This window comes from Diabrotica undecimpunctata, chromosome 2 (genome assembly GCF_040954645.1).
Source record: "Diabrotica undecimpunctata isolate CICGRU chromosome 2, icDiaUnde3, whole genome shotgun sequence".
NCBI lineage: Eukaryota > Metazoa > Arthropoda > Insecta > Coleoptera > Chrysomelidae > Diabrotica > Diabrotica undecimpunctata.
In genome coordinates this window covers 9,074,092-9,097,710 of record NC_092804.1, presented here as the reverse complement: position 1 = coordinate 9,097,710, position 23,619 = coordinate 9,074,092, and the positions used below count along the sequence as shown (strand labels likewise).

The window sequence follows — 23,619 nt, the reverse complement described above, 5'->3', positions numbered from 1 at the left end:
GAGGAAGACCCCGAACAAGATTCCTTGATAACATCGATGAAGACATGAGAAATATGGGAATACGTGCTTGGCGGAGAAAGGGGATGGATAGGGACGACTGGAGAGAAATTCTTGAGGAGGCAAGACCCACGCAGAGTTGTAAAGCCAGAATTATGATGATAAAAATGCAAAAGTTAGTTTTATTTTATAAAACCATGTTTATTAGATGAAATGTGGCCCTCACTAATATCTTCATAATATTTACGCATACATACATTTTTTACATTACTTTGAGAACATCCCGTACAGCTTATTCAATTTTAATTTTGTTGATTATCAACCCCGTCTATGTGTACTTATTTTTTTGTACCATTTGATGACGTTCACATCAAAAACGCTAAAATAGTATCTTACTTAAGCTTTATATTTACAACAGAATACAAACAGAAAACAACAGTTTCCAAATAAAGATGTATTTACTATACAAAATGCGGTTTTTGTTTAAAACGGCTCATCCGCCAATACTTTATCGGTAGTTCTTCGAACATCTAATTTGTTCGTGTCACTTTTGGAATCCCAAAGGTTCGACACGTTGTTGAATGCTCTTTCGTTAATCCCGTCATTTCTCAATATCGAAATGAACGCCACTTTGGTGTTATCGAAAACGCCGTGTCTGATTGATCTCAGTTTATTCCCATCTAGGTTTATGGATTGAAACGTCGAATTCTCGAAAGCCCCAGTTTCGATGTCAACTATCTGGTTATTTTCGAGAAGCAGTTGGTTCATGTGGAGGTTTGCGAATGTCCCGTTTTTGATTTCGGTTATTAGGTTGTTTTGAAGATGAAGTTCTTTAATGTGAGCTGAATGGAATGAGTCTACAGAAATGTTATTTATTTTGTTGTTGCTTAGTTTTAAATCTAGAAATAAAAATAAGATTAATATCACATTATACGTCTAATTATTAATAATCCGTCTGTCTCTATAAGGTGGTATATCTTCGAACTTACTATAGGAAACATAATTTACAATTTTACCACTAGTATCACGCGAATATTGGTCGAAAGGGGGCATATTTAAGTACTGTTTTAATTTTGCTAAACAATAGTTGTTGTTACTGAATTCTTTACTGTTTACAAACACAATAAAGTGAAATATTGTGACCACAAAATTATTTAAATGTACCTGCAACAACGAGTCAAATCTACTATTAAATATAACCGTATACTGCTCCAAATAAACCGTAAGTACAACTTTAAATTTATTATTATCAGTTAATCAAATACTGCTCAATATTCAACATTCACTAGCGTAAATAAAATACCAGAATAAAGACTTTAAATAAATATAAAGATATTTCCTATCAGATACAACTAATTTATAAGCATTTATGAAAATAAACAAGATATAGGTGAAGAAGAACAATACCTACAAATTTTACCCTTAGAAGTAAAGAATGCCCTACAGAAAGCAAAACAAGAAAAAGCACCGGATCCTGACCATATTCCAGTTGAACTGTTAAAAGCCTTAGATGATGGTAATATAAAGAGACTCACCCGAATTCTCAACCACATATATGTAGAGGGCAACATCCCGGAGGAATGGCTTAAATCGATATTTTTACCTCTACCAAAAAACAACAATCCCAAATCATGTAATGACTATAGATTGATAAGTCTAATGTGCCACCCTTTAAAGATTCTCTTGAAAATTGTTCAAAACCGAATTTATAAGAAATGTGAGGAACAGATAGATAAAACGCAGTTTGGCTTCAGAGGAGGCATGGGCACAAGAGAGGCATTATTCTCTGATAAGAGGTTCTCTTGCAGAAATGTCGGGAATATAACAAGAGTTCATATGTATGCCTCATAGACTTTAGGAAGGCCTTTGACCGAGTGCAGCATATGAAGTTAATAGATGAATTAAAAAAACATCAATTTAGACAAAAAAGACAATAAGTTTATTAAGGAACCAGAAAGCAGTAGTAAAGGTGAACGATATAGAAACAATTAATATACCGATTGCGAGAGGGGTCAGGCAAGGATGCGTCTTGTCTCCCACGCTTTTCAACGTGTACTCAAAGGTCATATTCAGCCTTATGGGAAAGAAAAGAGGGAATAAGAATTGGTGGAGAATTCGTAAACACCATGAGATTTGCAGATGACAAGGTAATTATGGCTGGGAGTATAGAAGAATTACAAAATTTACAAGATGCAATAAATAATGAATGCATTCAAATGAGACTTGACATTAACACAAATAAGACCAAATTTATGATAGTATCAAGGAGTCCAATAAATAATGAACAACTAACCCTTGGTGGACAGCAAATACAGAGTGACAAAATATAAATATCTGGAAGCTTACATTAACACAGAATTAGATCCAGACCAAGAGATCAGGTTACGAATAGAAATGGCAAGGGCAGCGTTCTTAAAATTCAAGCAATTGTTCTGTGACAAAAATCTGAATACTGCGCTGAGACTGAGGTTTGTTGAATGTTACGTCTGGTCCCAACTATTGTACGGGATAGAAACATGGACGTTAAAAGCGCAAATAGGTAAGAAGCTTGAAGCCTTTAAACTTTGGATATACCGGAGAATATTGAGAATTCCATGGACTGCCAGGGTCACCAATGAGGAAGTGCTGAAAAGGATGGGTCGAGACAAAAAATTGTTGAGAACGATAAATGTACGCAAGACTGCATACTTTGGACACGTACTGAGGAATGATAAATATAGTCTTCTGCAGGTCGTCATGCAGGGTAGAGTCGATGGCAAAATGGGAATAGGTAGAAAGAGGAAGTCATGGCTGCGAAATATTCGAGATTGGACAAACATGACTGTAGACGAATTATTCCACGTTGCAAAAGACAGAGAAACTTTTAGAAATGTGGTCGCCAACCTCCGTTAATGGGAACGGCATAGGAAGAAGAAGAATATGCATTTAACAAAAAACTACTAAAACTGATTTTATCATATTTTAACGTAAATAAATTCATCCAAAAATGCTTCCTAAGGGATATTGAGTTAACTCTCCTCTTGTATTAACTCAGTTTATCCCCAAGGGTGTCTGATTTTTTGTGTATAAATGTTTTTTTACGAGAACAACGTTTTACAACAATTCTCTTTAGTACCTACTGCTTGTCAACAGAAAGTTTTATAACTTTTATTCAAGAATTATGTTAAACTTGTAGCTTAAGGTGCTTTTTTCATCTAATGCCTATGAGTCTCGAAAGAGGATAGATCAGGGTTGCTTGAAGGTTATTGTAAAACAAATATTTATTTTCAGCAACCATGATTAATACCATGAGCACCATGCTCTTCAATTTGATCATGGATGAAATCATCAAAAGCGTTAACAAAGGAAGAGGATACAGAATGGGAAACAAAGAAATAAAATACTCTGTTACGCAGACGACGCAATACTGATAGCCTAAGATGAAGAGAGTATGCAAAGACTGGTCCACAGATTTAACATAAGAGCAAAAGAATTTAATATGACAATCTCATCTCAGAAAACCAAAACAATAGTAGTCAGCAAAGAACCAACCATATAAAAATAAAATACCTAGAAATTACATTGTCCAGCTACAGAGACCTGGACAAAGAAGTGAGAGATCAAGTACAAAAAGTAAATAGACTGGCAGGAATCCTTAATAACACTATACGGCGAAACAGACACATTAACATTGAGATGAAGTCAGGAATTCATAAAGCCAGTGTAAAACCAATAATGACATATGCAAGACCCGACACAGCCACAACGCAAATGCTACTGGAAACGGCAGAGATGAGAGTACTGAGAAGAATTACAGGAAATATGCTGAGAGATCGAAAGAAAAGTGAAGACATTAAAAGAAAATGTAACGTACAGTGTATACATAAATGAACACAAAATAGAAAAAAGAATGGAATAACCACATAAGCATAATGGAGGAGACCCGTGTCGTCAAAATAGCAAGAGATAAGTCACCAATCGGCAGAAAACGTATCGGACGACAGCGCAAAAGATGGAGTGAGAACTTTCCATAAAGGTATTAATCTTCCAATAAACAAGCAGAATTGCTTATAAAGAGGAAGAAGAAAAAAATGAATGATTATTCCGCTTTATGGATTTCGCTTTACGAAATTTAAGGCTGCGCATCTTGTTAAAATGTAAATCCCGCATGTGACAGTTGAATTACTTTAATTAATTACAGACCCAGACCTACAAATGTCAGATATTTAACCTTTCTTTTAAAGTAATCTTTAAAAAAATTAAAAAACATCTGTCAATAAAAGATTCGATTCGTAATGGTTGTTAAAATTTAAAAGTCCTATATGTCATCCAATTAATACTAATATTGAATCATCTGTGGTTTAGTGGTTTAAATTTTTTTGGCACTTCTTGTTTTAAAATAATTTTATATAAATACAATTATTATTAAAATAATTTTATTAAGTTTACGCAATAATTAAATTAGTTATCAAATATTTTATTATTAATTTAATATTTTGTCTGAATTTGACAGTTATGCCAGATAATTAACTCTTTTATTACCAAAATATAGATAAATATCTTGAACAATTAGTTTTCTGTATCATAACTTCGCTGATAAGCATTTGATACAGATGACTATTCACTCTTAATAAGAAAAAAGAGTTAAGAGTTTTCCATTATGTCTCCTATGTTGCGTTCTGAGATTCACTACCATAGTTATAAACAAAAATGAGTATCAAATACAACTTACGTTCAATTGTTGATCCGTTGAAACAGCCTTCACTGATATTTTTAATTTTATTATAAGACAAATCAAAGAACTCAACATCAAATCCATTTGTACATTTGCAATCCAATACGCCGATGTTATTGTTTGTGGCATTAATTTTTTTAACACTCTTTAAATCGTTCAACATATGCATATCCCACTTCTTCAATTTGTTCTCGTATAACCACAACACGGCTAAACTGTCGAGGTTTTTCAAAGAAATACTTTCCAATTCGTTCACTTGAAGGAGAAGCACAGTCAATGTAGGGAGATTTACTGAAAGAGAAATCATTAATCAATTTAAATTGTACGGTAGCCGCGGTTGGAGTGCTTGAATGGGGCTGTCGAGGTGACACAAATAATTGAAAAATTGAAAAAGTTTTTACGCCTACGCAGCAATACAGAAGCGTATTTGAACTTAAATTGAAGACATCTTTAAATATTCATTTGAATTCGTATATAGAAAACATATATAGAAATTCTTACCTAATGAAGATGCTTGGAGTATTTTTAGGTTGTTATTATCTAAATCCAGACGGTGTAAATTCGGCAAATTTTGGAACGCCATTTCTTCAATTCGTTCTATTTTATTAAAATCAAGTCTAATCGAGGTAAGTTCAGTTAAGTCCTTAAATAAACCTCTTTCCAATACTCTTATTTTATTCATACTTAGTACTATGTGAGTTAATCGTTGCATGCCATCAAAAGAACCGCCTATAAAAAATGTTTTAAACATATTTATACTTAAGAAATTAAAGTGCATACATTGACTTACATTACAAAATAAGTCCTTAGTACTAATATGAATAAATAGAAACATTACCATTAAAGAAATTCAAATAACCTGCTACACGCAACGGATCTACACGCTTTATTCGTAGACTTTACACAGGCGTATGTTATGAGTTTTTTTCGTCTTAAATCACCACATAACAGTATTAAAATGGGAAGAACATTTAGCATAATAACAAAGCACTATTAGAAGAAATAAGAGCCATATAATAAAGTACTCTATCGGGAAACGTAATTATTTAGGTTTTGGAAGAGCCGATTATAATGAGAAACAATAGACCTTCAAAATAGATCAAATCAAATTTTTCTTTATACGTTATAATTACTTTAAAGCAATTGAGTCCTTTAGGACAAGAATACAAGGAAATTCTAAAAGTTGCTTAATCACATTTTTTTAAAATCACAGGGAATTATTGGACAATCTAAAGCAGCAGTCGTGGACACTTGTGTTACTTAATAGCTTTGAAACTAAGAGTTTTATCAAAAAAAGTGTAACGACTAAAATTAAAGCTCATAAAAAAACAAAAAGATTGGCTCTTAAATGAATATTTTCAGTTTAATATTAACTGAGTTATGGCTATTCAAAGAAGGTTTGTTTTTGTTTTCGTCTTTCAATACGAGTATTTAACGTTAAATAACGGAAAACGAGTACATTTTTCGACAAAAACTCATATAGTATTTTTAAAAGAGCTTGAAAAGGCCTTTAAAATGGGTGGTGGCACAAGTCCTGTGAGATACGATCAAAAAAACGATGGGTTTCTCAAATTTTTGTAAAAAAAAACGCAATAAAACTAATGTCATGTTTACTAGGATTAAAATAAATTGTTTACCTTATAGAATTCACTTTATTTTAGTGTTTTTTATATGATCCAAAAGTTTAGCCACTTTAGAATACCGAGTTTTTGAAAAAAGTATGATTACATTTTTTTTTTGTAAATATTAATTTACAATTTTACTTTTTTTTATAATAACTTTAAAACTATAAAAGATACGTAAAAGATGAGACAATACAAAAAAATAGGTTTTTTTCAACAAAAATTTTTTTTGTAGCTTAAAAAATAACGGAGATATAGTTGGTTGAAGTTTGCTTTATAGCGCATGAACCACTGGTCTCCGACCCTTTGACCCTTCACCCTTTAAACATGAAGGACTTTAGAATGTTTTAACATTCCTATACTTATAGCCCGTTGAATTACCTGTAAAATCGTTTTTTTATGCATGTTGTAGCATCAAAATTAACCGAGTTATTGTAAAAAAACCAATATTACTTTTTAGAATAAATTTTGGAGCATGGAAAAATTTTATAATTTGGAGCATTGGAGCATTTCGATGCCAAATTGCCAAAATTGTCCTCCAGTAATCGAAGACCAATTGGACGGTGAAAATTATGATGAATAGATATTCATTTATTTTATACCTCGTTTTATATAAATATTATTTATTTTTAGTTTTTTGGAAAATAAAAAAATTGTAATATATTATAAACTAAATTTTTTCTATTTATGTCCATGTCTAAGTTAACGATTTAAGGATTTTATTTTCATCAAAAGGGGTGCTTGTAAGGGATGAAAAAAGTAGGCTTATTTTATAAGTAAAAATTAATTTTTGTCTACAAACAATGCACTCTAAAAATGTTTCAAATTATTAAAAATATTTTTTAATTCATTTTTGACAAAGGGGGTGGTTGTGAGGGTTGAAATGTTGAAATTATAATAAAATGTCATTTTATAAGCAAGAAATAATTTTTTTTAATAAAATGCTCTCAAGAAATATTTCAGACCAATAAAAATATATTAAATTTATTTCTTATAAAAGGGGTTGGTTAAATTGTGAGGGTTGAAATATTGAAATTATAATAAAAACTTATTTTATATGCAAAAAATTAATTTTCGTTAAATAAAATGCACTCAAGAAATGTTTCAAACCGATAAAAATATTTTTTAATTCATTTTTAATTCATTTTTGTCATAAGGGTGGTTGTAAGGGTTGAAAATTTCCAATAAATAAAATATTATTTTAGTTGCTATAATATATATTAATTTTTATAGCTAGGGTATTAATTTTAATTTGTATTTAAATACATAATTGAAATGTCTCAAGCTGCTACGACTTTTTTTTTCATATTATTTTTATAAAAAGTATTAGCTTTTAAGAGTTTTTAAAGGGTTTTAAGGGTTGAAAATTGTGAATAATTAATTTTCATATTAGACAACACATTACAATATTTACCTTATGCGACTAAACAAGATTTAATTACTATTTAAATGGGAATAAGCCACAATTAAATTAAAATAATTATCACTAATGTTTGTATTTTGAGAACGATTTCCGAAGTGGAAATTGAAACGTCAATAAACGTATTTTAACCTTTAATTGTGGCTTATTCCCATTTAAATAGTAATTAATTTAAAATGCCACAAAAAAATAGCTTCAAAACAAGATTTAAGTGCATAAAATAATTAAATCCGTGTTTTTCCCAGTTTCTTCAATAAGGGGTAGTTTTCACCCCTTAAAAACAAAAAGCGCACCTAAAGCGTATATAACTTTTGAAGTGGAGGATAAGATAAGCTTAATTTGAAATTTTCAAAGAAATCGATGCAGTTATAAAAAATTCGGAGATATTGCCATATTTTAAGCCTCAGTAATTTTACTATAATTGCAGGACTGGTTAAATCCATAAACACAAAAAATCTCTTGTAAACATGTCAAAGATCCTGACAAAAAAATAAATATTTCAATTATAGAAAACACCAAATATAATAGTAAAAAATGCTAAGAAAGATTACTTTAGAAATGAAATTGAGAAAAACAAAAATGTTTCCAAAAAACCTGTGGAATATTGTTAAAAATTTTACATGTAAAGACACCAAAAGAAATATTATAGAAATAATTACACAAGAAGGAACTACTGGAACAGATGGAAGAAACTATCTCCAATTCTTTTGCTCGTTATTTTACAGAAATTGAAAAAACTTATGCCAAGAATATAACACCACCAACATCATAGTATTTTCTACAATATAACAGCGTGACGCATTTTATGTATTTAAGACCGGTCTCTAAAAGTGAAATTGAGGGAATTATTAAATGACTTAAGAAGAAAATATCACCCGGTATTGACGACAAAGACACAATCTGAACTGTAGATAAACAAATTATCAAACCGTTGGTAGAACTAATAAATTTAATATTTAAATCTGGTTAATGTCCAGGCAAATTTAAGGCTACAGTTGTTATAGTTTCTATATACAAGAAGGGAGATAAACTAAGTTTGTCAAACTACAGACCAATCTCACTAATTAGTTTAACAAAAATCTTTAAAAAATGTCTTAAAATCAGATTAACATCTTTCTTTGATAAACACAACATATTATCGTCTTCGCAGTTTGGATTCCGTGAAGGTTTATCTCTCCAATGAAATATACAACCTAATTGACAATAGCCAACTTACTGCTTGTGTATTTCTAGACCTAGCAAAAGCATTAGATACTGTAAGCCATCCAAAACTACTAGAAGCACTAGAAAATAGTGGAATACGCGGCACTGCTTATAAAATACTGTCTTACTAGTAAGTCTTACTTGGACAACAGACAACAAATTGCTAGGATAAATAATATTAACAGTAATAAACTTCATTTACGATACGGTGTGCTCCAAGGTACAGTATTAGGACCACTACTGTTCAATATTCATGTCAACGATCTATATTATAATCTCAATACTGAAAAATGGTTTAATTATAAAGGTTTAACAATTAATTACGTAAAAACGTTTGTTGCTCCGTTTTGCAGTTATAAAGTAACACTACCTTCTTATACTTTTATAACAATTAATAACACGAAGGAAAATATAATTATAAAATCAAGTAACACTATAAAATATCTTGGAATAAAAATCGACTCTCTTTTAAGATGGTATCTCCAGATAGATGAAATTAACAAAGTGTTTGAGAGCTTTCCAATTGACATGTTCAATTGGGAAATATAAAAAAATCAATATGACAGAGATCTGCCATGTATCTTGCTTCAAGAATATTTAATTACTTGCCCAACATACACAAAGGCAATATATCGGCGATGTATGAATTCTGGCTCAAGTTATGAATAGGGATTCCATTAACTACAGCGAAACCAACAAAGTTAGAGATTCATTAGTAATAATTATGATAATAAACAACAACACAGCAAAAATATTTATGCTAACAAAATAAACAAACAAAATTATGATATGCTAATAAGATAAGCGGACAAATACGTTATTTTGTTGGTGTAATGTTGATATTGATTTGAAACAAATGCCGCCTTTGGTAAAAGTGAAACTATCACTAAACTAAGATTTTTCAACCAAATGATTATAAAAAGTAATTAAGATCCTGATTTGTTGCTTAGAAAGTTGAAAAATACGTCAAAAATTTAAGTTTTTCACAAATAACTTTTTTAATAGTTAATAACTTAAGTTAATAACTTTTTTAAAAATCAACTTATGACCTTTATATTACAAATAAAGTTGGGTCTTGTATGCTTATAGACAATTAGAATAACTTTTTAACCATTAACTGCAAGAAAACTATTTTTTCATATTTAGAAAGCCCGAATTTTTTTCAAATTTAAAGGAAAAAAAGTTAACCTACAGCAATTGGGATGAAGTTAGTCCCTTTTTTTTTAATTAATAGCAGCTTTGTTTACAACAACTAAGAGATATTATTACGGTCATCTAAAATAACATGCTTTAAAGTTTTAATCTGCAAAATTCAAAAAGATTGCATTTTAATGGAATTGTTCACAAAGCTTTAAAAATGTGGTCCTCAAAATCGGCTGGCTTTGAAACTCGTGAGAGCGTTGGAGGGGGAAGGAGCTGTTAACTGTATCTCTGTTTCTTGTTTATGAATTTCGAAAATATCACGAAATAGTGATAAAACGAGTGGTAAGGCAGGAGTACATACTTTCTCTGCTATATTTTTAATCTGCATTCAGAAGGGATAGTTCAGGAAGTACTAAAAAAACACCAACTGGAATTAAGGTCAACGAAGAACCTATAGTATAATGTTTTTCGAATAAAAATGATGCGTAAAATATAAGAACGCTGGGAAATTGGTAGCAAACAAGCCTTATGCTTAAAGAATGTTAGAGGATGGAGATACGAAGAGTTAAACAACTGTTCAGACTAGCTCAAGATATAGAGAGTCAGTCTAGAGGTTCGTACAGAGGCAGGAGAATCCGATGATATTAAAATCAAATGTGGGACCTAACAGAGATGTATACTATCATCCCTGCTCTTCAACATATACTCTGAGAAAAACTTTCAAGAAGCAATAGCAAGGTCCTCCAGGAAATAATGAATCACATAATTAAGTCAGAGATATACTCGGTTCGCTATCTCCAGTCCTAACTGTCTAGTGAATTTAGTAATTATTTTTTTGCGAAGTTAGTTACTTTTTGACAGACTCTAAGTGGCTGGAAATTACTATACAACCAAGCACACGTACTTATAGCCAATATTAATAGTACACAAACTAAATAGTATATAAAATTGAACTTTACAAATTACCTACAATCAATATTTATTTATTTGCACCATATATAATAAATAGTTATGTTAAATTATAACAACTAAAATATATCTTTTAAATATATACTACCCAAAATGTTACGGGTTTAGTATACACTTCCACTATTTAGAATAATTCTTCTTTTTTCAAAGAAAGAAGTCTGCAATAGTAGTATACTTGAGCTATTAATACTGAGAAGTAGGAATTGTTGTGTTGTAGGTTTCCGAAAATGAATCTGTCAAAATATGCCCGAGCTAAGCGAATGGAGTATACAGACTTTCACTAAATATTAAGAAAATAACATATGATCTCTAAGAAGGAGCAGAAATTTGGACAAATCAGTGTGAACGCCCAACAAATAGAAATAAATATGTTCCAATTTGATAAGAACGTCAATAAAAGTAAAGATCATTCCCTAGAAATCAAATGTAGGATAGAGAAAGCAGAATCTACATAACAAAAAATGGCTAAGCTATTCAAAAGTCATGATTTATCAATACCCAAAAATTAAACCATTACAATGTCATATCTTTCCTATACCGTTGTACTAAGTTAAGTCGTGGACTTTGACAGAATCTACTTGCAAAACAATTAAGACTCTCCAAATTTGTCTTTATCGTCGAACCCTAAAGATATCTTATACCAACCACATTACTTATTAGGACGTTTTATTAAGAATACGAAAAAAAGATATGTTAACCACAATGAAAACAGGCAAAATCGAATACCTTCATCAACATGTCTTGAATGTTTTGAAAAGAGAATGTTTTAAAAAACAGTAGGTTTTGAATACAACTAAATTAAGAAAATTGCAGTATCTGAAATATGTTTTAAAAGCAGGGCGATATGTGTTACTGCAGATCATTACACAGAGAATGGTTCTGGCCAGAAGAAGCATAGGAAGAGCATGTATATTCTGGCTAAATAATTCGAGACAATGGTAAAATTGTAACTGTGTTATAATAATAGCCAACCTTCCTAACGAAGGCGGCAACTAAAGATGAAGAAAGAAGAAGATTCGGACTCAGTGCACTTCTAACTTATAAGAAAACTTTCAAGAAAATCCGTTACTACATGCTAAACTGCATTCAATCTGAAGTAATTAGTTCTTCAAGTAAAACTTGGAATAAATATAGAGAAATACGATACTAACCTTCAATAACCTTTATTTTATTGTCATCCAAATACAACTTCGTAATCGGCAAATTATTAAAGATCCCTTTCCTAATAGACTTCAGGAGGTTCGCCCCTACTGTTAAAGTTTCCAATCTCTTGAGATCATTAAACGCACCAGGCTCGAACTCCTTCAAATCAGTATCGACTATGGCCAGGTGTGACGTGTTCAAATATTGAAAAGCGTTTCCGTAAACAATAGGAAGAACTTGATGTTCAATTTTGATGGCATCGTAGATGTCTGGATTATAATTCTTGATACTGCTTGGAAGATTCTTCGTTGTTATTACGACTTGCTCACTTAGATCTTGTTGCTTCTTAGAACTTAGCGTGATTTTAACATTCACGAATGTAGTTTTTTCCGAAACAACACTTAAAACGCATAATAACAACAGAAAAACGTATGCCATCTTGACAAATATTAATACAATTCTATATTTCAGTTAAAATGTTGTTTGTTTTAACACTATACGTATCTACATGGTGCTGACCTTAAGATCAGTCTCTATCATCACAGACTACCGGTTGGCAAGTTCAAAATCAGTATTTGTTTTATTTTTTACAATCTTTCATAACTTGTTGAAATAAAATAATTGATATGCAATGTACTAGTAATCGCTATTTATTATTGTTAATAAAACCTTGCGAAGATAACCATAGCAATTAATTTGTGATATCGAACAGATTTTTTCCAAAAGATTTTCTTTCCATGAATTAATATCTCTAATAAATATGATGTCATTGAGATTTGGTACAAACACTACGCAGAATTTACTACATAGCTTTATTTACTTATTATTTTTATTGTCTATCTGTTAAATCTCACTTTTTTGATAGCTACATTGTGGAAACTGTATCGAATAAATTGCAAAATAGAATTTTATATTCAGTGTATATTGAATGATATATCGTACGGTAGCATTAATCCGAACGGAATCAGGAAAACGAGTTGTTTGGATGATCGCATCGTTCGGATTACCTATGACTTTTTTATTGGGAAAAAAATGCAAAAACATAATGAAAATGACTGAAAATGCTTTATGTATATTAATAAAATATAATATACAAATATATATATAATATATATATATATATATATATATATATAAATATATATATATAAATATATAGAGAGAGAGAGAGAGAGAAAGAGAGAGAGAGGGAAAAGGAGTATGACCGTCAATCCAACATAAATTAAGGATCACTCGAAGAGTGATGGGTTTTTCGGTCAAAAAGTGGAGAAAAAAGACAAAGAAGGTGGCTACTTCATCTATTTATTTGAAGATGTTTCACTATCTAATCAGAAAGCATCATCAGTTCATCTAAAAAGAATAATATGAAAAACCAAACATCCATAGAGAGGTTAAAACAAACATGTTACCTCAAAAAGACATGTAGCAGTCAATGGTGTAACCTTTTTTACATCTGACAACTTCAGCAGCAGAAGTTTTTGAAGCAAGTGGTTCATCGTCGACATCCTCCTCTTCCGTTTCTTCATTTTGAATGGCTCTTACAATTTCTTCATCTCCGAGCATTTCGTGGAGTCAATTTCTTTGAAACAGCCACCTGACCACCTTATGCCTATTCTCGAACCTCAGATTCAGTAATTATTGTCGTGTTGTGTTGAGCCAGCTGAGCGACAAAGAATGAAGTTAGATGAAGAGTCGCTAACAGCCACTAAGTTTTTCTGGGAAAGTTGAATCAAACGTGGTGAAATGGATGATCAACAATTTGCCAAATTGAAAACGATGTCCTTAAGATTAACTTTCTTTAAAGCTACTATCAGATCCGTTCCACTTTGCTCGTCAGCAAGAATGTTGGAGAGTAAAGCTTTTCGATGGCGCAGTTTTGTGTTCTTGATGACATTCTGGTCGATTGGTTAAATCATAGCTGTCGTGTTGGGTGGTGAGAACATGGCCAAAATTTTACCATCTTCAGTACGAAATTCATCAGCGGATAATTGACTAGGGCAGTAGTCCAGTAGCAACACTGCCTCCTGATGGAGGTTTGCACGTGACGACGAACATCAGGGACGAATTCAGTTTTGAACCAATCTGAGAACAAATCTATTATCACCCATGTGATTTTTGCCCTCAATATCATACGGGAGGATCAACAGATTTGAATGCACGAGGCTTGTTAGCTGTCCCCTCAATAAGCAACCGAAGTTAGTCCCTAAAGCATTTGCACAAGGCATAAAGGTGACCTTTTCTTTGATAATTTTTCGACCAGGAGCGTCCTTTTCTTGAGATGACACCATGTGTGGTCTGGTAACATGCGCCAAAATAACCCACTTAAATAAATACATATAATTTAATATATATTTATATTTTATTTATTGTATATTGTACAGCAAATTTATTTATTGTATAAATTAATAAGAGGTTTAAAATAATAATTATATTTATATGAAATTATTTTTAAACGAGAAGTATAAAAAAAATTTACACATATGATTTAATATCGTCAATAAACTTACATGCATTTATTTAATTTATTCAATAATAAATAAATAATTAAACACTAACTTAGCAAGCACTGTATCACAACATGATAACAAAAATAACCTCACTTACTGTACGCCACGATAATTATGGATATTTTATATATTACCACAATATTACAACACGCTAAATTTGATCTGATTCTAATTATAAGCAATTATAATCTGATTCTAATTCTGATATTTTTTATTTTACATATTTTAGGACCTAGGACCAGCATTATATTTCTATTAATTACATTTGGCATTACCAAAACAATGATTATCCCGTAACCCTAATGTAATCAAATCTACGATTTTCTTATCTTACTTTCAAACATAACATAATAATTAAGAAACACGTACACGCTTTATGTAAATATTCCCAAGTAATTTACAATTTGATATGATTGGACATTTCAACAACTCCCAACTAAAACCAAACTTTGAGTTATTTGAACTATCACGTGAATAGAATCGTCATAAACGCTATAACCACTCGCTCACCATTCGCAATTTAGATTCGACCAAATCAGTGCTGAATATTAATGTCTTCTACAGGGTTTCTAATAAATTAAGAACCAGAGTTTATGCTAAAGAGAAGAAAAAAGGCGTGTATTCATAAATTTGATTTTGTTATAGAGGTCAAGTAGTCAAGTCCGTATAATTATCTATTACGGACTCAACGATAGATTGATAAGAAAATTAAATTTTAGAAAACAAAAATATAATTGCAGCGTAAATTTTAGAAGTTTTAATGCATCAAACAACGTTTTTAAATTTCCTAATTATAGAAAATATAATGCAAACTATTGATTAAACAGAATAATAATAAATTTAAAAGAACGCCTAGAATATGTAATATTAACAAAAAAAATAATTACCATTTAAATAGGAATAAGCCACAATTAAAGGTTAAAGTACGTTTATTGACGTTTCAATTTCCACTTCGGAAGTCGTTCTCAAAATACAAACATTATTAAATTAAATTAAATTTACTGCTCTATTTATCTTACAGATAAGTAACCGCAACATAATATGACGTCAAAAGACGGATACATTTTATTTTATAAATCTATGTGATAGGACAATAATTAACTGGTGGTCAAAAGACTAGCTCTTTTAGGCTCTGGAATCCACGATCGTGGACGTGACGGCCGGGGTACCCCAGGGATCTGTCTTAGGCCCGACGCTATGGAATCTGGCATATGACGGGATTATGCACTGTGAATACGGAGAGGGTACAACCCCCTTCGCATTCGCGGATGACCTCGCTGTACTGGTAGTGGCCCGGGATGAGCCAGATCTCAAATACCGCGTTCGAAACGCAGGCGGCGTCGTAAAGAAATGGATGACGCAGCACGGACTGAAACTTGCGACAGAGAAAACCGAAGCCATCATTCTGAAGGGGACAAGGAACAGGCAAAATATTGAATTAAAATGTGCGGGAGCATGTCTAACACCCAAGAAACAAGTAAAGTATCTAGGAGTGACATTGCACCAGAATGGAAAATGGGGGAGCACATGCGGGAGGTTTTCTGGAAGGCTGCGACTAGTACGGCTGCGTTGGGGAGGGTGATACCGAACATTGGAGAACCCAAATGCGAAAGGAGGAGGGTCTTACACGGTGTTGTACAGTCGATTGTCCTCTACGCAGCACCAGTCTGGAGCGAGGCGGTAGAGATAACGGCCTCTAGGAGTCTCATGACACGAGTAGACAGAACAAGTCTGTTGCGAGTGGCATGCGCCTACAGGACTGTGTCTGCGGCAGCCTTATGGACCATCACTGGATGTGTTCCGTTGCATGTTTTAGCGGTGGAAAGAAAAGAGCTTTATGAGAGAAGAGGTCCAAACCTTACTGTGGCCGAGAGAAGACAGGAAAGGGAAAGGTCAGTTGAAAGATGGCAAGAAGAATGGAACAACACGGAAGATGTGGCACAGTGGACAATAATGCTGATCCTGAACATAAGAGATTGGGTGGGCTGTGGCCACAGGCGACTGGATTATTTCCTGACGCAGGTGCTCACAGGACACAGATGTTTTAGGGCCTACCTCTATAGGATCGGAAAGGCTGATACAGATAAATGCTTATACTGTGGATACTCGGACACTGTGACACATACGATGTTAGATTGCAGCAGATGGATAGTGGAAAGGAACAGAATGGAGAGAGAGACAGGTGTGAATTTTCTTACAGTGAGAGAAATGATTGAGAGAATGATTGAAAATAAATTAGTTTGGACTAACATACACAGCTATATCCGTGCAGTGATCAAGAAAAAGGAAGAGGAAGAAAGACTGCTGGACCAACGCCAAAGGTAAGAGTGAATGATGCTGAAAGGTGAAGATAGAAAAGTGGGTCACACTGTATGAGTTAGAATGCGTGAGTCAGACTGTGGGGAAGGAGGAGATACTTATCTGGGAATGATGCCGAACTAGGAGCGATACGTGTCTTCTACACGCTACCTGGAAAGAGACAGGGAGCCTCCTTACTGATGAGTAAAGTGTGGATGTGTATGAATGGAGAATGAATGAATAAAGGTAGTGATTTGGAAGTGATGCCGGCCTTACAGCGGCCATTCCGCTTCCGGATCGCTGGATGACAGAGGAGGGTCTGGTTTAGCAGGTAGTACGAAGAGTACGAAAAACGAATCCTGCACTAAAGTTAGTCAGGCGGCGTCCTGGACTGAGATGTCTTTTGAAGATTCCAGACCCCCCCTCTATAAGACGAAAAAAAAAAGCTCTGGAATTTTATTATTTTAAAAATTACATTTATAATTCCCTTGAAAATTTTGTTGATTCTAAAAAATTGGCTGCGAATTTGGTAATCGGTAAAAAATATAATACAAAACTCGAGGCACGTGGTGTTCGTGTGTATTAAGGTATAAAAAAAGTGCTTATTACAAGCTTAAATTTTTTATTTTAAGAAGATCTTTTCGGAATTAAATCATTCCATCATCAGTTTACTAAAAGAGAGAGTAAAAATACCAATATTAAAAAACAAGTAAGTTAAAATTTAAATATATAGAAATAACACGTTGGTTTTTTACTACTTACATAAAAAGTTGTTAAAAAAATTGTATGGCCACATGAAAAACTTTGGAAGGACATCCGTATTAAAATATAATCCACATGGTATTTATCAAGGTAAATGCAATAGACTTAACTTGTTGATTATTAAAAACTAAAAATGGGGGCATCTTACATGACCCCCTGTAGCTGGTGAGGTTTTATCGACTTACATTACCTCTGATCTGTTCTGGAGTCTTGGGCTAACTGATATAAAGATGGTATGAAAAATTAGTTAGTACCCATCAATGTCAAGTGGAATGATGTAGTAGGAGCAAAAGTCATTGTGCTTAAGTTTGTGAATAGGCAGTTTTTAGTGAAGAATTGTGTTTTGTGTGTAGTAAGATCAATAGCAATTTTTGGTATTTTAAAAAGGTGGTAGAATGTAAAAACAATGAGTGACTGTGATGTAAAATAAATTTGGTATACCAGGGTAAGGCAAAATTTAAGTTAGGTAGTTGAAATTAATAAATCATTTTAAAGGTGATAAAAAAGAATGTTATTACCTAATTGTTTCCTTGTATGAAGTAGGTATAGATAAAAGTTGGTTTGAAATTTATGGAAGATGAATCGAGGACAAAGAAATAAAAGAAAAAGAAAGAAAGGGAATAGGGGATAAATGTAAAGATGTAAGCTGGGGATACTGAAACTGATTGTGATAATGAGATTCATAGATGTAACGTGAGTATTTATAAGAAAACCTGTGTGATTAGTCAGATGGTAGTTATTGGAGAGGATGGGAAATGGGATATTGGAAAAGGGTATGTTAGTGTATTAATGGTGACAAGAATAGAGTTAAGTATGGCGGATTATATAAGGTGATATTAAACTATGGGAAAATAGAAAGAAATGTAGAAGTAAGTAAACCTGGATGTGTAGTTAACAGAAAGAAAGTTAGATCAGGAAAATAATTGTCGATGAAGTGGAACAAAGTCTCTGTTGATGCTGGTGTGACGATTAACACAATTGGGACTGTTTTTCTTTTCTTTGACTATTTCCAAATCCTCAAAAAGGTCAAGTTTGAGATAATCTCTACCTGGGATATTATGAAGAAGAGAAATATCATCTGGTACCTTGATTGTGTGATTGTGATATTTGAGATGATGGGAAAAAGAAAAAGTGTTCTCTAACTTAGATTGTGCATGGCCCTGGTTACTAGAGATCTACAAGTTCTACCAATATAAGTGGCATCACAGTCAGAACATTGAAGTTTATAAACTCCACTGCGTTTGCTGAAGTAAATAAAAATTGACTTGTCAGTTCCTAACACCTAAACATTTGCCAAAAGGTTAAACGAACTTTACTTTTTTTTAATATTTACCATAACTTACTCAATCTTATACCCCTTTAAAAATTTTGTCTAGCTACGGTTATGCAAGTTTACAAAAACACGGATTTTTCTCAGGAAAAATATAAACAACGGATATAAGACAATTTTTTAAATAATTTTAAATGCTATAGACCATGACTTTTGTAGTATCTGGTATAAATAGATACTTATCCAATTTCAAATCCCCAAATAACCCAACAATACCTATTCCCAGTGTAATAAATTTAATATTAAGCCTTTATTAACTCATCCAAAAACAATTAAGCTGACAACAGAAATTTCCTGATGAGTGTATCCTTATCCTAAATATTAATAGGCACTAAGGTTAATTGTATTTTGTCTTAATGATATTCATAATATTACTGTCACACAGATAGAGACAGAGTGTGCCGCATTATGGCAAGACAATGAAATAATTTATAAATGGATGAAGGAAGTACAGAAGCGAAATTCTTAATTTTATACCTTAGTTTCTCAAAATTAATTATCTTGATAATGCAATTTGTGACAGCTTTCGTATTAAAATTGTAGACAAGTTTATATTAATACTTAAGTAGTAATGGGAAGCAGGACAGATTAAAAATCCAGCCAAAAAGATATCAAATACAAATTTTTAAATTATTTAGGAACTGCTAGGCAATTTCTTTGTATGCTTCTTATGAATTGTTAAGCTAATCTTAAGTTGAGGTAGTAACTATCTTTGTTGCCGAACTGGTTGGTTTGTCAACATTTAAAGCTCTTTGTAGTCGATCCAAGTATGTTTTACAAAACTGAAATCTAGCATTAACTATATACAGTATAATCGTTTTAGCATTAAATTTTCAGAGTTAACGTGCGGACTATGAGTCCGCTTGTCGAATTATTTGTCAATTTTTGACGATTGATTAAGATTTCAGTCGTGGCGTGCTCGCTAGCTTCAAGCAAGGTTATACTCTATTCAATATATTTGTGAGAGTTGTCTGGTGCATTTAGTTTTGCTACTATATCGAATTGCGGAACGTGAGTCCGCACGTTATACAAGTTGTCATAAATCTTCAGGTAAGATTCAATTTTAAAATATTTTACTTCTGGGTTAAATAAGAAATATTTATGTAATTTATAATTGGGAGTGATCTACTTATCTTAAAAAGCTTCATGCGGAATTTCTCTCTGATTCTGAGCCTGACGATGACAATGCTAGTTTGAAAGAGATACAGGACCACAATACCGACATGGAAGAAGAAATTGAGGAGCCAATCTCAGAAGTGTTGAATGTTACACAAAGTGTGCCGCATTTCATTGGTAAGGATGGAACAACTAAATGAAAGAAACATGTAGGAAACCACAAGATACGAACTAGCAGTGACAATTTAATGAAGGTAAAAATTTCTGGATTAACTAGGGAAGTTTTCTGACATATGAAAAGTGCATCAAAGATTTGGAGTTGTTTTTTTTACCGAAGAGATTTTGCAAACTATTGTAGACAACACGAATATCTTTATTAAACTGAGTTCTTACAATCTCAGTTGCAAAAAAAACAGATATTTTAAAACTTAGGGTACTCTTTTAAAGAATCAACAACTTCTCAGACCATTTTTCCGATATACTTGTCCATTTCTAGATTTCTAGATTTCTAGACCATTTCTAGATTTGTGGACTGCTAGTCCGACGTCATCGAAGACGGCTATCCACAGACGCTCTGAACGTGAAAATAAATCTTTCCTGTCTTGGGAAACAACTCTAACATGGCTTCGTATGGACGCAAATAGCGACATCTGATAATAAATCCGTAAACTAATTTTTCGAAACCCAATTCATCAATTATGAGTACTAGAAACCAATTCGCTAAAGATTTTTGCTTAGTTGAGGAGATATGTTGTGGAATGCAATTTTAGATTCCCTATGTCTCTACTAACATCTTTCTGAACGTCTGTTTTGCCTTGCAATTCTTAGAAGGTACAGATTAAAGCAAAAATCTGAATTTGGTTTCGAAAAATTAGTTTACGGATTTATTTTTAATTTAGTTTATTATGATAATCTATGAAAAATGAAAAACCCTTTGATTCTTATTATTTTCTTATCCAGATTTAGCCATACGGCTCACACTCCCTCTAAGGGGAAAATTCACTCATCCCAGATATTTACAGTATCAAAAGAATTGAGCTTTGGTGGAACTCTTTCCACGTTATCGAGTTCTAGGTGACTTGGTACGTCGGTGTATCTCCCAAAAATTTTCGCACGCATCTGGACGTCGAAAGTAGCACAGCTTTCTGCATGATCTTATATAGATGTTCTTTCCATTCTCCTTTGTCTCTTTATTTGTATTTCCAGATCTATGTACTTGGCTTTATGATTATAGTATTATTATAGTTTTTTATAAATAACCTTTTTAAATGTTTCAACATTCACTACATAAAAGTATATGTGTACTCATATTATTGCGGTACATTATTTTTTCCAATTGCTTAGATATTTTGAAATTTTCAATAGTGTTTTTAAATAAACATAAGTTTTTATAGCATCTGTTATATTTATTTATAATTTAATAAAAATATTTGTGCATTCAAATACTGTATTTGTTTACTAATAGAAGTTACTCAGAAAGATTATTTATTAATTATCCTGAAAAAATTTCTCATGTTTTGTGGTCATATTCTTTGAAACGCGCTGCTTAATAGTGTTTAAATGTGATAAAAGGTAAAAAAATCCAGTAAAATTCAAAAAATACTTGAAAACCGGATTTTTCGCACGTTTTAAGAAATCTATATCCTCCCTGAATATGAAAAATACATAGTTCCACGTTATTTTACAAAAAATTTTGAAAACATGCTGTTTAGTGATATAGAAACGTAAAAAAAAGTTGGGTAAATCCAGTAAAAATACCCGAATAACACTTTAAACCAGGTTTTTTGCATAATCGATGTCGGTATTTGCTTCTTTAAGACCTATAAATATTATTTTTTATATATATGTCGTCAATAGGAATTGGAGATGCATTGATTCATATTGTATCAATCTAAAAAAAAAATGATCAACTGTGCAAGAACCATTAAAAACTCTGGACATTGTTTTTGGGAGATTTAAAGGAGTTTCGCTCAATTTTTGAATGTTCTAAAGGGCTTAGTTAGGTACTCGTACATCAAATTATAGACAAGCTATTAAAAAGACCTTGTTTTGTTCTATTTTGAAGTTTATAAAATTGGAAAAATCTCCAAAAACTCCCCAAAAACCAGAATTTTGGGTTTTTGAAAGTGTCACACCTTAAGGAATTATCTGGAAAAATCTGAAAAACATTTTTCAATAAGATACACAAAATAAAAAAAATAGATCTGAAACCAATACCAAAAAGACTCAAGCCACATAAAACGAGATTGTAACCACCTTCACTGTTATGTCTATTTACAATCACTATTGAGACACAATGTCAATCATCATCAGTTGGCACTACAGCCCTTCGTGAGCCTTGGCCTGCTTCAAAACATTCTTCCATCCTTCCCTATCGAGTGTCTGTCTTCTCCAGCCCCTCACTCCAATCTCTTTCAGATCTTCCTGTACATCGTCCAGATATCTGAGTTTAGGTCGCCCCCTTCTTCTTCTTCCGACCGGCCTGTTTAGCACACAATGTCAATAGTTAACTTTATTGTAGCCTAAAAATTGTCACTAATTGTGAAAATTAATTTCACAACACATCTCTTAGCTTAGATCACAAAATATGATGACTCAATTATTAAAAAACTAGTTTCCAATAAATATAAAAACCAGGTAGTTATAAATGCCTATATAAAATGTTTGAGACTGCCCTTTTATTTTCTCATTCGGTCAATAAAACCGAAACCAAAGTGAAAACTGGAAAAATATAAAAAACTTCTAAAACTGCTAATTCTCCACTATAAAACATTAAAGAGTCGTATTTTCTTTCTTTTACTGTTATGATTATAGTGTTTTGTTCTCTCTGAATATCGAAAACTGTCTAAATTTAGTAAAACTTCCAGATATCAAAAGCTAGCGTATCCTAATTGTAAAAGGAAACCAATTTTTAGATGCATCCCCGCATATTGCAGTTGTAAAACGAGAAGTGGATTCGTATTATGTTCGTTAGTTTGCAGTATAAACTTACACTGCAAACTAAATAAAAACAAAAATTCCTTTTAGGTTAGATTGTCGAATACGGTATCTGCATAGATATTTTCGAGCAATTTAATGATGTAAATTTTCAGTAACTGATTCCCAGTTATCTGGCTTAAATAGATATTTATCTGCCTCAAGAATATCATACATTACAAAATATGTTTTTAATTGAATCAATAATTTTCAGATAGTAAACATATTAAGCTCGTTTATAAAAAAATATAAGTTTTTACCCAATACCTATTAAATAGTCCTAACGACTAAAACAATAACTTAAGATAATAGTTGAATTGAACTCATTTATTAACAGTTTCATCTCTTCTGCCGTGGTACACTGAATTTAATATTTCTCTATTATTTCGACTCATTTTTTTTGTTGGTTATTTGATGAA

At 32.1% G+C, this 23,619-nt stretch overlaps 2 protein-coding genes across 2 annotated transcripts in view; one reads left to right on the top strand and one right to left on the bottom strand.

Annotated features, from left to right (window-relative positions):
• Positions 1-23,619, top strand: part of LOC140433174 (uncharacterized) — a 458,258-nt gene that overhangs the window by 277,080 nt on the left and 157,559 nt on the right. The window lies entirely within an intron of this gene.
• On the bottom strand, positions 383-12,809 carry LOC140434147 (uncharacterized). Its single transcript, XM_072522200.1, has 4 exons — positions 12,220-12,809; positions 5,213-5,440; positions 4,709-5,002; positions 383-896 (listed from the first exon to the last, which is right to left on the bottom strand). Exons 1-4 carry the CDS (start codon positions 12,647-12,649, stop codon positions 481-483), a joined length of 1,368 nt encoding a protein of 455 aa, XP_072378301.1. The 5' UTR covers positions 12,650-12,809; the 3' UTR covers positions 383-480.

Coding starts and splice junctions, on each gene's coding strand:
- LOC140434147 (XM_072522200.1), bottom strand. CDS start 12,649: ATGGCATACGTTTTTCTGTTGTTATTATGCGTTTTAAGTGTTGTTTCG. Junction 5,441..12,219: donor TAAAATAAAGGTTATTGAAG/GTTAGTATCGTA, acceptor CATTTTTTATAG/GCGGTTCTTTTGATGGCATG. Junction 5,003..5,212: donor ACTCCAAGCATCTTCATTAG/GTAAGAATTTCT, acceptor TTTCTCTTTCAG/TAAATCTCCCTACATTGACT.